The sequence below is a fragment of the Prinia subflava genome, chromosome 19 (assembly GCF_021018805.1).
Source record: "Prinia subflava isolate CZ2003 ecotype Zambia chromosome 19, Cam_Psub_1.2, whole genome shotgun sequence".
NCBI lineage: Eukaryota > Metazoa > Chordata > Aves > Passeriformes > Cisticolidae > Prinia > Prinia subflava.
Genome location: NC_086265.1, coordinates 1,475,458 through 1,487,980, shown reverse-complemented (window position 1 = coordinate 1,487,980; position 12,523 = coordinate 1,475,458). Strand labels below are relative to the sequence as shown.

The 12,523-nt window shown below is 45.6% G+C and overlaps 1 protein-coding gene across 1 annotated transcript in view; it reads left to right on the top strand.

Moving 5' to 3' along the window:
* The window catches only part of TMEM132B (transmembrane protein 132B), a 209,535-nt gene that overhangs the window by 47,912 nt on the left and 149,100 nt on the right, over positions 1 to 12,523 (top strand). Inside the window, exon 2 of the mRNA XM_063416041.1 lies at positions 9,588 to 10,467. Coding sequence (XP_063272111.1) covers positions 9,588 to 10,467 — 880 coding nt within the window. The remainder of the gene's footprint in view (positions 1 to 9,587; positions 10,468 to 12,523) is intronic.

Genomic DNA, 12,523 nt, shown 5'->3' with positions numbered 1-12,523 from the left:
AGGTTGAAGCCTGGGTTCCCAGAAAAAAGGCCCAGACATCTCTGAACTAATGGGGAATCTGTAAAGCCATGGAGCATTTTTTTTGCTAAAAGGCTGCACGACCTCGCAGGTCTCTGTGCTGGAACTCTGCAGCCTGTGCTTCGATTTCCCAGTGGGAAAACTCCCTGAGTTAGCCAGGGTGCTCACTCTTGGGATGATCTCTGTGCTTGTGTGTTTGCAGGATGGGGACACAGATTTTGCTGGAGGTGACTGCCTGCACCCTGGAATTCAGCAGGGAGACCTCAGTGAAAGCTGAGCTCTTTCACAGCCCTCAGCAGTGCAAAGGTTTAAGCAGGAATTTAACTGCCCACCCTAACAGTGCCCAAACCAGCCTGGCCAGGGTCAGCACGCAGTGAGGGATCCAGCAGAGATGGGCAGTGACAGGAGAACTGCTCCCAGTGCTCAGGCAGGGAGCTCAGAGCTCGGTTTTGCTGTGGGTGTCCCTGCCCTGTTTACTGTGGTCCCCAGCAGGGGCACAGGCTCCTCCTGGGGTGACAGGCACGGTGGGGTGTGGATGTGTGAGACAGGGGATTCTCTCTGCATTCAGGACATATCTGTGCTGTTAATAACCTTACTGGGGGTTATTGTAAGCTGCTTTTGTGGTTTCAGCTCTCTTTGGGCCCATCAGTTCCGAGCTCTTGCCTCCAAGAGCTTTGAAATAAAAGGATGGAGAATCCAGTGAAAGGCCATTGTTCTGGAGAAAGGCTTTGGACCAACCTCCCTGCTTTCTGACAGTGCCTCTGGAGAACCAGCATTTTAATATCCTGTAATTTTCAGCTCCTGCAAGGAATTTTCCAATATCTCCAAAGGGAGATGCTTACATGGGGAGAATCAGAAGTGCCCTAAAATGATATATCTGTGTAACCCACGGAGGCAGGAGTGTACAAAGTCTGTAGCATGTAGAACTTTCAGTTCCTTTCCTTCATTTTGGGTTTAGGTGTAATACTGAAGGCCACTGACTATAGTCACAAGCTGGGCTTTGTAAAGAGAACCACAACCAAAAATCTGTGTCCTCCAGAGGCTGAGGGAGAAGGGATCAGCCCAAACCAGGAGAGAAGTTATTGCTTAGGGAGAAAATTGAAAATGCTGAAGCAGATTTAGGGAAGGATCCCTTTGAAATGACATTTGCTCCTTAAAATGGGAATGCAAGAAATGCATTCAGCACTGTGTTCCTTTGCATTGTTTTAATACTCAACTCAATCTGGGACTAATGACAACCTGCCTTAGTGATTTCAGGAGGAAAACTCCCCCTCCTGAAAATTTGGGAGGGGGAGCTGAGAGGGTTTGTGGTTCCTGGGAGGCAGCAGTGCCGTGGTGCTGTGGGGTGCTGTTTACACCAGTGCCCCTTGTTCCCTGCCCATCCCTTTGAGGTGCCATTTGCTGGGGGGTGAGGGCATTTACCCCAGTCCTTCCCTGCTGTGCCAGGGAGGAACTTTGTGAGAAATGGGGACGCACTTTGCCGTCCAACTTCAGCTGCTGAGATCAATATCTGCAGGCAGAGAGTGATTTTAATAAAAGGGCTCTCTCTCAGCTTCCCTATCTCCATGACAGATAGACCCCAGTAACATAAATCCAGCCTTTCTCCTGTCAGTCTCTTGGCTTTGTGTGACGTGTAGGTGTTTTGACACAGAATACAAATATTTCACAGTTGGCTAATGGTTTAGAGCATATATTTAAAAGATTTACTTTTGCAATCGCCTGGTGCCTTTAGTGAATGTGTTTGCCTTGTAAAGCCTCTCTGTTATTTGGAGAATACATCCACACAGTGCCATACATGTATTCATTTTCTGTTGTTCATGAAATATCTCTGAGGGAAAATGAGTTTTGCTTTGGATAATGGTAGGGAGCCATCTCCCAGCCTTCTTTTTAGCAATGAGAACCTCCAGTGGCCGTGACAAACCTTATTTATCAGGTGCCAGGAGGGATGCACAGGGGTTGTCAGTGCTGGCAGCTGCATGAGCAGGTGTTTCTTCTCTCCAAGTAACCAGAACAAAACCCCTCCATGGTTAATGAGGTGTTTTTAAACCTCAGTTTAACTTGCTGTAGTAGCTCTGTCCTTCTGTTCTTTCATCTGATGAATTTGTGACCTTTAGCCACTGTACTAATGTCTCTAATTGTAAGTGGCAGGACAATTTCCCAGTTGTCTTTGTGTAAGAGGTGCAGAGGAACTTGCCAAGAGCAGCCTGTGACTTTTAACCACTGCATTAACAGCCCTGGTGAAACGAAAAAGGCATCGGTCAGCCCAGCAGAGCAACCTGAGCCACAACAACTGAGAGAACTCCTGGGGGATTTCCTTTTTTCAGCACCCTGTCTGCTCTGAGGTGCAGCTTTTGTCAAGGTGGCCTTGGTGTGATATGGGGACAAATTCTGCATCTCTGTTCTGCAGCTCAGGGAATTCCGAGGGGGAGGTGGCACAGGAGCTTCACTGCTGGGGCTGCACGCTGTGCCCTGGTGAGGATAATCACAGAAATACACTTTGATGAACAAGCTGGGCCTCCGCCTTCCCGGTAATAACACTGTTAACAATCATCTGCCCAGACAACACAAATAATGAGGTAGGGGCTTAACAAGGCACTTCCTCAACCTGTAATAAGCAGAGCCTCGTTTCCTTGAACCAGGATAAATCTCTAATCTGCTGGGTGTACTGCTGCTCAAAGGGTTTTTATTTTCAACTAAGTGAAAAGCCAGGATAAACTTTGCATACTGGTGTGAAGCTTTTACTTCACCCTATTTTATTTGCTCGAATGTCCTTGTTTAATGTTGTGGCATCTTGTGCAGTTGCTTTAGGGTCCCCTGGGATGTGTCACAGGTGAGGGAAGGCAAATACAGAGTGGCTGTGCCAGGCCAGGGCACAGCAGCCCCTTTCCAACAGCACCCAGAAGCAGATGCTGGGTGGGAAAGAGCAAAATCCAGCAACCACAGACGGGGCTCCCCTAAATGTGTCCTCAGCAGCCCGGGGCAGAGCTCCTGCCTTTGCCTAGCCCTGGTTTAGGGGGCAGAGGGACCAATATTCCCCCTGGAGTCCAACACTTCACGTTTTCCTTGCCAGGCTAAAGGCAATTTTGAACCTTTTAGTTTCTCTCCAGTTTTCCCAACTTTTGCTGATAGAGAATCCTGAATTAATCTTCAGGCCTTTTGGGTTTTGGATTACACTGTGTCCCAGTCCTTTCTGTGGCAGCAGTGCTGGAAGTGGCATGGGATGCTAATCCTCCTGTACCTATTCACTCAGTCGTAGAGGAAAATGCATGAAAGCCAATTGCTAGTCCAAGCTAAATTTAGATTTATTCAGTTGGAGTTAATTATAATCTTTATTTAGTCCCAAGCGATGCCTTCTTATCATACACTTATTATAGCTGAGAAAATTAATTTTTATTCTACCATAAAGGTGAATGTAATAATCTGGGTTCAGGGAAGGGATTACTTTAATAAGATTTATAGGCAGCCTTTCAGACAGCACGGTTTTATTACTATCTGTAGGTGGCCTTGCTGCACATATGTCTTTCAGTATGGGCGACTGTGCAAAATGCAGACAAGCTAAAAACTCTGGAAAGCACCAGCTCAGAAACTTCCCCATCCAACTTAATCTGCTGGCAGTGGCAAGCAGGCTTGCCTTCCTCTGGAACACAATAATACAATTTATGGCTGAATGTGTGGCCCTGATCAGGGATTTCATTCATATGCATAGTTTAATTTTGCACTTAAAAATGTATTTTAGTAGATAAAAGATTTATGAGGCCAGAGATGTTGCTTTCAAGCTTTTTTGGAAGCACAGTGCTGGGTAAACACAGGCATGTGGTTTCTCTGTTGCTCCAGCCCACAGAACCAGGTGCCTCAGTTCTGTTTCCCACTGTACAAGGTCCAGAGGGGGCAGTGAAAACCTCTGAAACTTCTGGCAGGAGAAGCTTTGGTGCAGAGGGAGCCAAGAGCTCTGAAGTGGCAGCTCTGCTCTGCCCAAGGTCACGCAGCTCTGCACTGGCACCTCCAGTGCTGCAGGATGGAAATTGGGCTCCTGTCTCACCCTGCAGCTGGCAGTGCCCAGGGCAGGGTGACAGAACTCTGGATATTCCCTAATTCCCTGAAAGGAGGGTTGGGCTGTGGCTGGACCCTTCTGCAATGAGATGGGCCAGCTCCAGCACAGAGTGGCCAGAGTGCAGCTGCAGAGGAGCCTGGGCAGCAGAAGTTTGACACAGACATTTGCAGATAAGGATGTGAGATGTTGTCCCAAGCCAACAAAAGTTAATTAACCTCTCTTCAGTTTTAGATGTTTGGATCAAGTTATTTTTTTTTAATTGCATCTTTTCTCTTGCCTTTCCAAACAAGCTGCTGGTCCAGCAATGTTTTGCAAAGCAAATCTCTGTCTCCACAAATGTGTAATCAAGACTGAATGTAAGGACTGTGAATTGGTTGCAAGCCCTACATCAAGTTCTAGCCTTACATCAAATTGGAATAAGAAGAGAGAATGAGAAATTTAAGGGATTTTATCATCTTTTCTCACACTATTATTTTTTATATCTTGGCAGCTTCTGGTCTGACTTTAATGTTAAAAATGTACTGGGAGCACTTCTTAACCCTTTCTTGCAGTATCATTTGTATTTTCAAACGATTCAGTTACAGCTGAGAACACCAGAATTGTCATGAGGGCTCTTTTCCTGTGCAGGGGGGTTCACTGGGTAGCCAAGCCCAGCAGTGAAGGAGTAAAAGCTCGTTGTGAATGGAAAGTGATGGAATTTTTCCTGCTTTAGTTGGCTGATGGCATTCTGCCCCTCAGGGGGACTGTGGAGGGTTCTCCTCGTTTTCCTTATGAATGTAAAACTGAGGAGATGAGTCACAGGATGGGCTCTGAATGTAGGAAGTAAACAGTGACATCCTCCTTTCCTGGGTGTTTCATTCCATTCCGAGTGAGTCAGGGAGAGCACAAGGCCACATCCAGGCTCCCTAAACCCTCTCACAGCCCAGCCTGAGCCTACTCACAGAGCTCAAAGGATGAGTAAACTTGTAGTAGACTTCCACACTGCAATCATCCTCCTCCTTTTCCTCCTGCCAGCCCCAGGAGTCAGAGTTTCCCCAGCTTTGGCCAGGCCAGATCACCTTGAGCAGCCTCTCCCTGCTGGGGTCTCTGAGCAGCATCCCTGGGCTCTGTGAGGGACAGTGACCCACACAGCTCATCCAGAATGAATTATCTGCCTACAATTGATGATTCCAGAACGGCTTTCCTTGTGTAGACACCCTATTCTGGGATACAGTGTGTTTTTATTCAAGGCTAACGCCTGCAATTCCAGAAGAAAATAATTATTATGAATAGAGCCATTTTTATAGTGGAATAATGTACATGTGTAGCTTGATCTTTATGGTGTTTCAGTGAGGGCTGCTGGGAGGGGCTGGTGATTTTTCTCCTGTACAGACAAGCCATTGATTGCCTCTGTGAGTCATGGATAACATCATAGCACTTACTGGCACCACGTTACTTGAAATTATTCCTCTTTTACAAAGAGGAGTGTCTGTATGAGCTGGCTCTACAGTTCTGATGATGCAGCAGGAAAGATGAATTTCAACATTTTCACAGTTTTTCCACAGGTGCAGGATTGGCTTCTTGTTTGTTTTCAGAGAAGAAGGATATTGAAAGAGTTGCAATTTTAAACAGTTGTTGTTCCTTGCACCTCCAGCTTCAGAATTACTGATGGCTTATGGAAGACTTGGCTCCTGTTAAGTAGCTCACTAAAGCAGAGAGGAGATTTAGATGTGAAATTTGGATTTATGTTCCATCAGGAGCTATTTTCCTTTTCAGCTACAAAATGATGGCTTTAAAAGACTTTGCTCTCACTACAATTTAAAACAGATGCGTTGTTTTTAACACTGACCTGCCACTGCCACCACTATCTTCCAGCAGGATACTTGTTTTATTTGTTATTAAAAAGTATGAAATCTCAGAAATGTATCTTTGATGAAATCTTGTTCCATGAATGGCAGATTTTTATTTCACAGTCCGACCTGCAGCTGTGGCTTTGCATCTCTTTTAGTCCTGTGCTGCTTTTTGTGCTGGCAGTCCAGGGTCAAGTAAGATTAAAACCAAAAATGATAGAAAATTTTAAGGTTAGATAAAAAAATTATCAAAAGAACAGAACAGAGGCTTTGTTTGAGGCCTGAGCTGGGCAGGGTAAGGAGCAGGAAGGGACATCTCTGATGCTCAGCATTGCATCAGAGTATTGCAGGCATGCAAGTGTTGCAACCATGCAAGTGTTGCATGCTCCATCCTGTGCTTGGTGTTTTCCCCTCCCTCTGCACCTCAGAAACATCACAAGGGAATTTTCTTTCCATCTGTACCTCAGAGTTTGCAGGATGGGCTGGGCTATGAGGATGGTGCCCAGCTCTGGAGGGAAGGATTTGAAGCACACAATTGCAGTGATGATGTTTTCAAAGCTGACCTGCTGCTCCAGGGGTCAGCAGTTGGTTAATCCAAACGAGTGTCTCAACAGGGGCAAAGCTCCTGCAGAGAACCTGTAACAAGGTAAAGGTTTTTCCAAAATTCCCACTGAATATCCCAATTCACACCCAACAGTGTGTTATTTCCACACATCTCCCCTCAGCACCCCCAGTGCCCCAGGAGCCTGAGCAAACCAGACTCTTCTGTCTGAGACAGCACCGGGCTCTGGGGATGCTCTTTTGGTCTCCTCTTGCTTTTCCTCAGCTCTTGTTCCCTTTTGGTACCTAATTAGAGCTAACCCACGTTCTGGTCTAATGTCCTGCCCTCTCTGATCTTGGAGTGCTTATTAAGGGAGCAGGTGATTATTCCATGGCATTATTGCACACCAGAAAGCTCCAAATGTGTCTGGGTTCTGACTGTTGCTGTAAGGAGCTGGATGTGCTGAATTAAAAAGGTGGGGTCTTGGCCTGCCATCGTGTGAAGTATTTCTTTTTAGATCTTCTTACAGCACCATAAAATGCTGCTAAATCCAGATATCATATTTTGTTGCAGGCTGGTTCCAGGACAAAGCCCAGCCCTGTCTATGGATGTTTATGGCTTCCCATATAAGCCTTCAGACAAAATTTGTATCTCATTTTGTTTGAGTTACAGTGGCATGATATCCTAGTCCTCGTACCAGCTCTGAGCACAGGCACTGAAAAGTTGCCTCTGTAATGAAATGGAGGAAAAGGAAAAACATCCCTTTAAAACTTCCTGTAAATCACTGCTTGAGAGAGATAAAATATCTGCATAAAGTGTGTGTGGGAGTCCTGTAATGTAAACACAAACGCGTTTAAGCCTTGTCTTGTTTTTGGTTTGCAACTATGTCAGTGTTTAAATCTCCTCTGCAACCTGGTGTGCCCTGGGAGAAGGATTTGAGCTCTTGCTCCAGGAATCAGAGGGTGCTCTCGCTGCTCTGGCTCCCTGCTTCTCTGCTTGGTCGCTTATCTGTACAACTGCAAAGTTTTTATGATAAATGCAACTTCTCAAAAGTATTGCTTTCAAAAGTCGTTCCATTTGTTTACAATTAATCCACAAAGGGGCTTGTCTGCATTTGAATTTTTAGCAAAGAAAAAAAAATACCCTTCCCTCCCTGTCTGCCTCAGCTCTCCCAGGATCAAAGTTCACTTTCTGCTGCTGAGCTGGGGAGTTGCCCAAAGGCAGGACTTCAAAAGTGCCCTGTAAATAAACCTCAGACAGAAATGGGGCTCTAAAACATCCCTTGGTGACTTTGTGCCTGGGGAGGGGGAGCACCCACTGCCCACCACCCCACGTGGATGAAAGGTGTGGAGGGGAGGACCAAGGTCACTTTTCCCGACAGGAAAATTGGTTTTCCCCTGTGTGGTGTCACTTTTAGCTTCTCATCCTCTGGGTGTCTGCATTTCACCGTGCTCCTGAGCTGGGCTGGTGTTTAAGAGGACAGCAGGGCAGGGGACACCCGGTGGGGCTGAATTTGCATTTCCCTGTGGAGCTGAGAGGAAACCCTAGCCTGATCCCCACCTGCAGTGGGACAGAGGAGATTGTTGGTTGTGGGTCCCTGCTGAGAATTTTTTTGGCCGCTTTTTTATATTTTTGCATGTTTACTCATTCCCAAAAAGAATATTCCAATGGCTGAAAAACCCCTTGATACAAGTAAATATACAGCGAAAGTAAAGGCAAAAGTGTTGTGGTGAAATGAGAGGCATTTAAACAAGTGTAGATAATATCAAACTACCAGAAAACAAATGACCAGAATTTCAACTGAGAATAAGAGTGGGGCTGAGTCAAATGGATGGGATTTGCCCTAGAATCTGTCTTTGATAAATGTAGGCTTTAAAAATACACAACCTGAAAAAAAAATAGCTTAAATATTAGAGCTTTTATCTCTGCTAAATTGTGCCTGCAAGTATCTGAGTCATCTGGCTGGAACAGGTGTAATTGTTTGTGTGTTGTGTATCTGCTCTGCCCAGCCTGACAAACACTGAAATCACCGCTCAGCCTCGGAGAGAGGACGAGAGCTTTGACCTCAGGCTCTGTCATTGTGCCTTTGTTATCTCTGTGCATTATGGAAGTGCTGCATTTTAATTCCTCGGGTTTGTGTTTGTTTCCTCGGAGGCAGTCCCAGGAGCTCGGATTCACCGGCTTTTTGTCGGCAGGAATTGTTAGTTTGAAAGAGCCACTGTTTCTGGTAGAATCACAGCCCAGGCTGAATTTCTCTCACTGTTAATTAGAGATCAGCCCAAAGCAAAGATGTCTGTTTGATCCCTGCCTCCCTCTGGAATCTTTTCTTTCCTGGGAAAAATCTCTCAGCGCTGGCTGGAGGATTGACCATTGTGTTGTAGAGAAACTTCTGTGGTTTCCAAATGTGTTTCATTCTCCTCAGGAATTAAACCAAAAAATCCTTCTGAGTGTCTGAGAACCTTCTGTGTGTGAAGGATTTCTGCTTCTCCCAAGTTCACCCTTGCCTATAAATCCATCCCACTGAGACCTCTATCAAACCCCACATATTTTAATGTGAAAAGTTTTGGTTTCAAGAACATGAAGTTTTTATCAGGTTCTCACAAACTTCCCAGCTGCTGACCTGGCAAAATGGATTGGGAGTGATGCAGATGTTCAACCCCCATTGCTTTGTGTGTTAGTGATGGTAGATTAAAGAAAATGTTCAGTTTTTACTGCTTAAACTGTTCTGTTTTACTGCTACTAATATTCAATATGCCACTTTCTTAGGCACATTGAAACATGGGTGAGAAGAAGAAGCTGAAAGTTTGATTTGATGATAAAAGAAAAAAAAAAAAAAAGAAATAAGTGCCAGTAAAAAGTTTTGGAAGTTAGTTTGAGATCTGGCCAATCAATGCTCTCTTTGTGGTAGCCAGTGGTTGATTAATGGCTTTGAAGCAGATAACAGAGTGGGGAGGTGGAAAGGTACAGCTGATGCAGTGTTTGCAGCCTGAGCTCTGAACAGAAGTGTTATTGCATGGTCCCTGTGTCAGATTGCTCTGTAATTGTGGCCAGCAGTACTGATCTCCTTAATCCATTGCTTTTGTCACAAACTGAGGGCCATGCTCAGCAAACATTTCAGTTTCTGTTTCCTTCTCTCTTTGGCCCGCAGTGGTGGAGAGCCGAGGAGGGATCATGGACAGCATCCAGAGATTCTCAAACCTGCCAACGTACCTCCCTGCCAGCCCTCACATCTCCAACGCTGATGTTTTCTTCTTCCTCAAAGAAGCCAACCAGGATATCATGAGGAACTCCAGTTTGCAGTCTAGGGTGGATTCCTTCTTTATATACAAAGCCAAACAGCCACCTGTCCTAAACGCCACGTACGGACCCTTTTCTGTTGAACAACCCATCCCCTTGGACCTCATGCTGACTTCTGCATCTTTTGGTTTCACAAACAAATTCACTTTTAATTGGAAATTAAAATCCCACATAATCAACAGCTCCATCTATTCCAACAAACCTAAAATACAAACCTTGTTCTACATTGCGGGGAAGGACTGGGATGACTACGACCCCGAGGAGATGCTGCCTTGTGTGAAGATGTTTGCTTTCCTGGACTCCAGGGAGGTGGTGGCCAGCTGCAGGCTGACAGGACACCTAGGATTATGTGTTGTGGAGTTGGAATTGTCTCCCAGCTGGTTCAGCTCCCCTCCACCCCTGGTTCCAGAGGAAACAGCCTCCCTGGAAGGGATTACTGTGGAGCTCTTCTACAAGATTTATACAGTGGATGGGGAATGTTCTCCAGAGGATGCAAAATGGGAAAACAACATCCATGCAGGTGAAGAGAGTGAACACCAAGATTTGTCAGCCATGGAGAGGATTGGTAGCATCGTTGTTTACCCAAATCAAGACAAATTAAAGCAGTCCTCGCTGAGGGTGGATGAAAATATCATTATTCACCTACCACTCAGCCCGGTCAGAGAGGGGGACATTGTGACCTTCCACGTCTTCCTGGCTGATTACTCGCTAGCAGACCAGTTTGTGTTAAGGTAAGAGAATTTTTTAAGTGTTGTATGCAAAACAAATAGGGGCAAATCAATGCTGGGTGAAAATCTTTGGTTATATTTAGTGTTTTCATGAGAGAACTTCTGCATTTCCTCTTCAATAGGGGAAAACTGTAAATAGTTTTGAAATATCTCCGTGGATGACACTTTTCAGAACATGGACACTGATTTTAAAGTATGGGCTACAAGTGTTTGGTTATTTTTTGTTTTAATTCTGTTTGCTTCTAGTCATAATCCTGCCTCTGTAAAGTCAGCCAGGGTAACTGCTGTGATGTTTTGCTAAAGAGTTTGCAGGAGGGTTTTCTGTTTCTTTGGTGAAGTTTTCTCTGTTTTTATCAACTTTATTATCATCATCTTTCCAAAATGCTCGGGCTACATCTCTCACAGGTTGAATGTGATGAGAACTCTTTTGTTGCATTGTACAGAGGGGAGCTGAGAGGTGAGAAATGAGCTCAGCCTGTGTAGGAATCCTTTGGCAGAGCCAGGATTTGGGGCCAAACTTTGCAAGTTGTCTACAATTTTCCTGTAAGATCAGCCCAGCCTGCTTGTCCAAGTTTTTGACTGCTTTTTGTTTTAAATTTGGGGACTCTGCTGACCTTTCCTTGTGAATCTGCCTGTAATAGGAGGATCCAGGCATTTCTAACCACCCCCAGGGTTAGTGCTGCGGGTTTATTTTGTCCTTAGCTGTCAGACTCTGGGTTCAGAGCTGCACAGGGACCAAATTCAGAGAGAAAAGTGAGCCAGACTGGGGGAATAAAAGGGCCAAAAGGTAATTGGAAAGTGTCATCTGCTGTAAGGATGTGAGTCTCTTGGGAAAGAGGGAGCTGCAGCCCGTGCAAGGAAACCTCAGAGCAGGTTCCTGCCTTATTCCAAGTTTTTGACCCGAGAACGGCGGGAGCAGAACGTGCCAGAAGTGCACTTTGGGGACAGATGTTGAGAAAACAGACAGCAAACCTGATGCAGCACTTTCAAACCATTCAGCATCTGTGAAGTAGCACATGAATATTAATAAAATTCCAGATTGCTGCCCGGATGGGGACAGTGGTTCACAGCACAGCTCTGCTAATGGGGAGGAGTGTGTGAGAAATACAATGGGGTTTAACCAAACTTTGAAAGGTTTGGGTCAGGAAGGGGCTTCCTTTAAACACAACTTATTCGTGCTTTTCAGTGGATTTACTGTTTTTAATTTGTTAAATATGAATTTGGCCAGCATCCACCGTCGGTATCTGGACTGGCCTCACGGAGCAGCGGGGTTTCAGCAGGCGGGTATTGATCCTCACTGCCACAGCACAGAGATTATAGAATTTGCCTAAGGCTCTGCAAGGATTTAACATCAGCTCTTAATTCGCAGGGTTTTGTTCTCTTCCCCACACCACAGATAAAATTCCCAAGGTATTAGAGACAATCTAAGACGAGGAGGTTTTCTTTCCACTGGAATTTCTAAAACAGCATTGACCTGGTAACAAAGGGTGCAGGGGTAGAGTTTTGATATTTCTGCTGGCCAGGAAATAACCAAAAAACTTCTCGCAGAGACACTTTTGAAATGCTGTCTCTCAAAAGCAAAATAGATCCTGGAAGCACTGAGCAAGTGACCAAGCTGGGTTTTCAGGGAAGCAGAAAATGAGGGAGCAGCCCCAGGATGATCCACAAGAGCCTGGCTGCTGCTGAGACCTCCCCTGGCCCCACAGCCCACGGGACCTGCACGGCTCCAGCTGCCAGATGTTCTCCCAACATGTGGAACGTCCATCCCAGAGCTCCCAGGCTGCTGGGAAGGCACTCAGGTTTCCATGGGGATTTCCTTCTCTGGAAAGGGGATGGAATCTGCTCATCTCCAGGAAATGTTTCTGTTACAATAAATCAGCATGTTTTACGTGCCCAGAAATATTTCCTTGGAAATTTCACTGTTGGCTCTCTGTAGTCTTGCCTGTCTGGGCGTTTATTTGGCTTTGCTTGCATTGTGCTTTTCATCAGAGAAACTGGAAGTATTTTTATTTACCCATCAGCTGGATGCTGCAAGTGGGGGCTCACCTGTCCTTTGGAA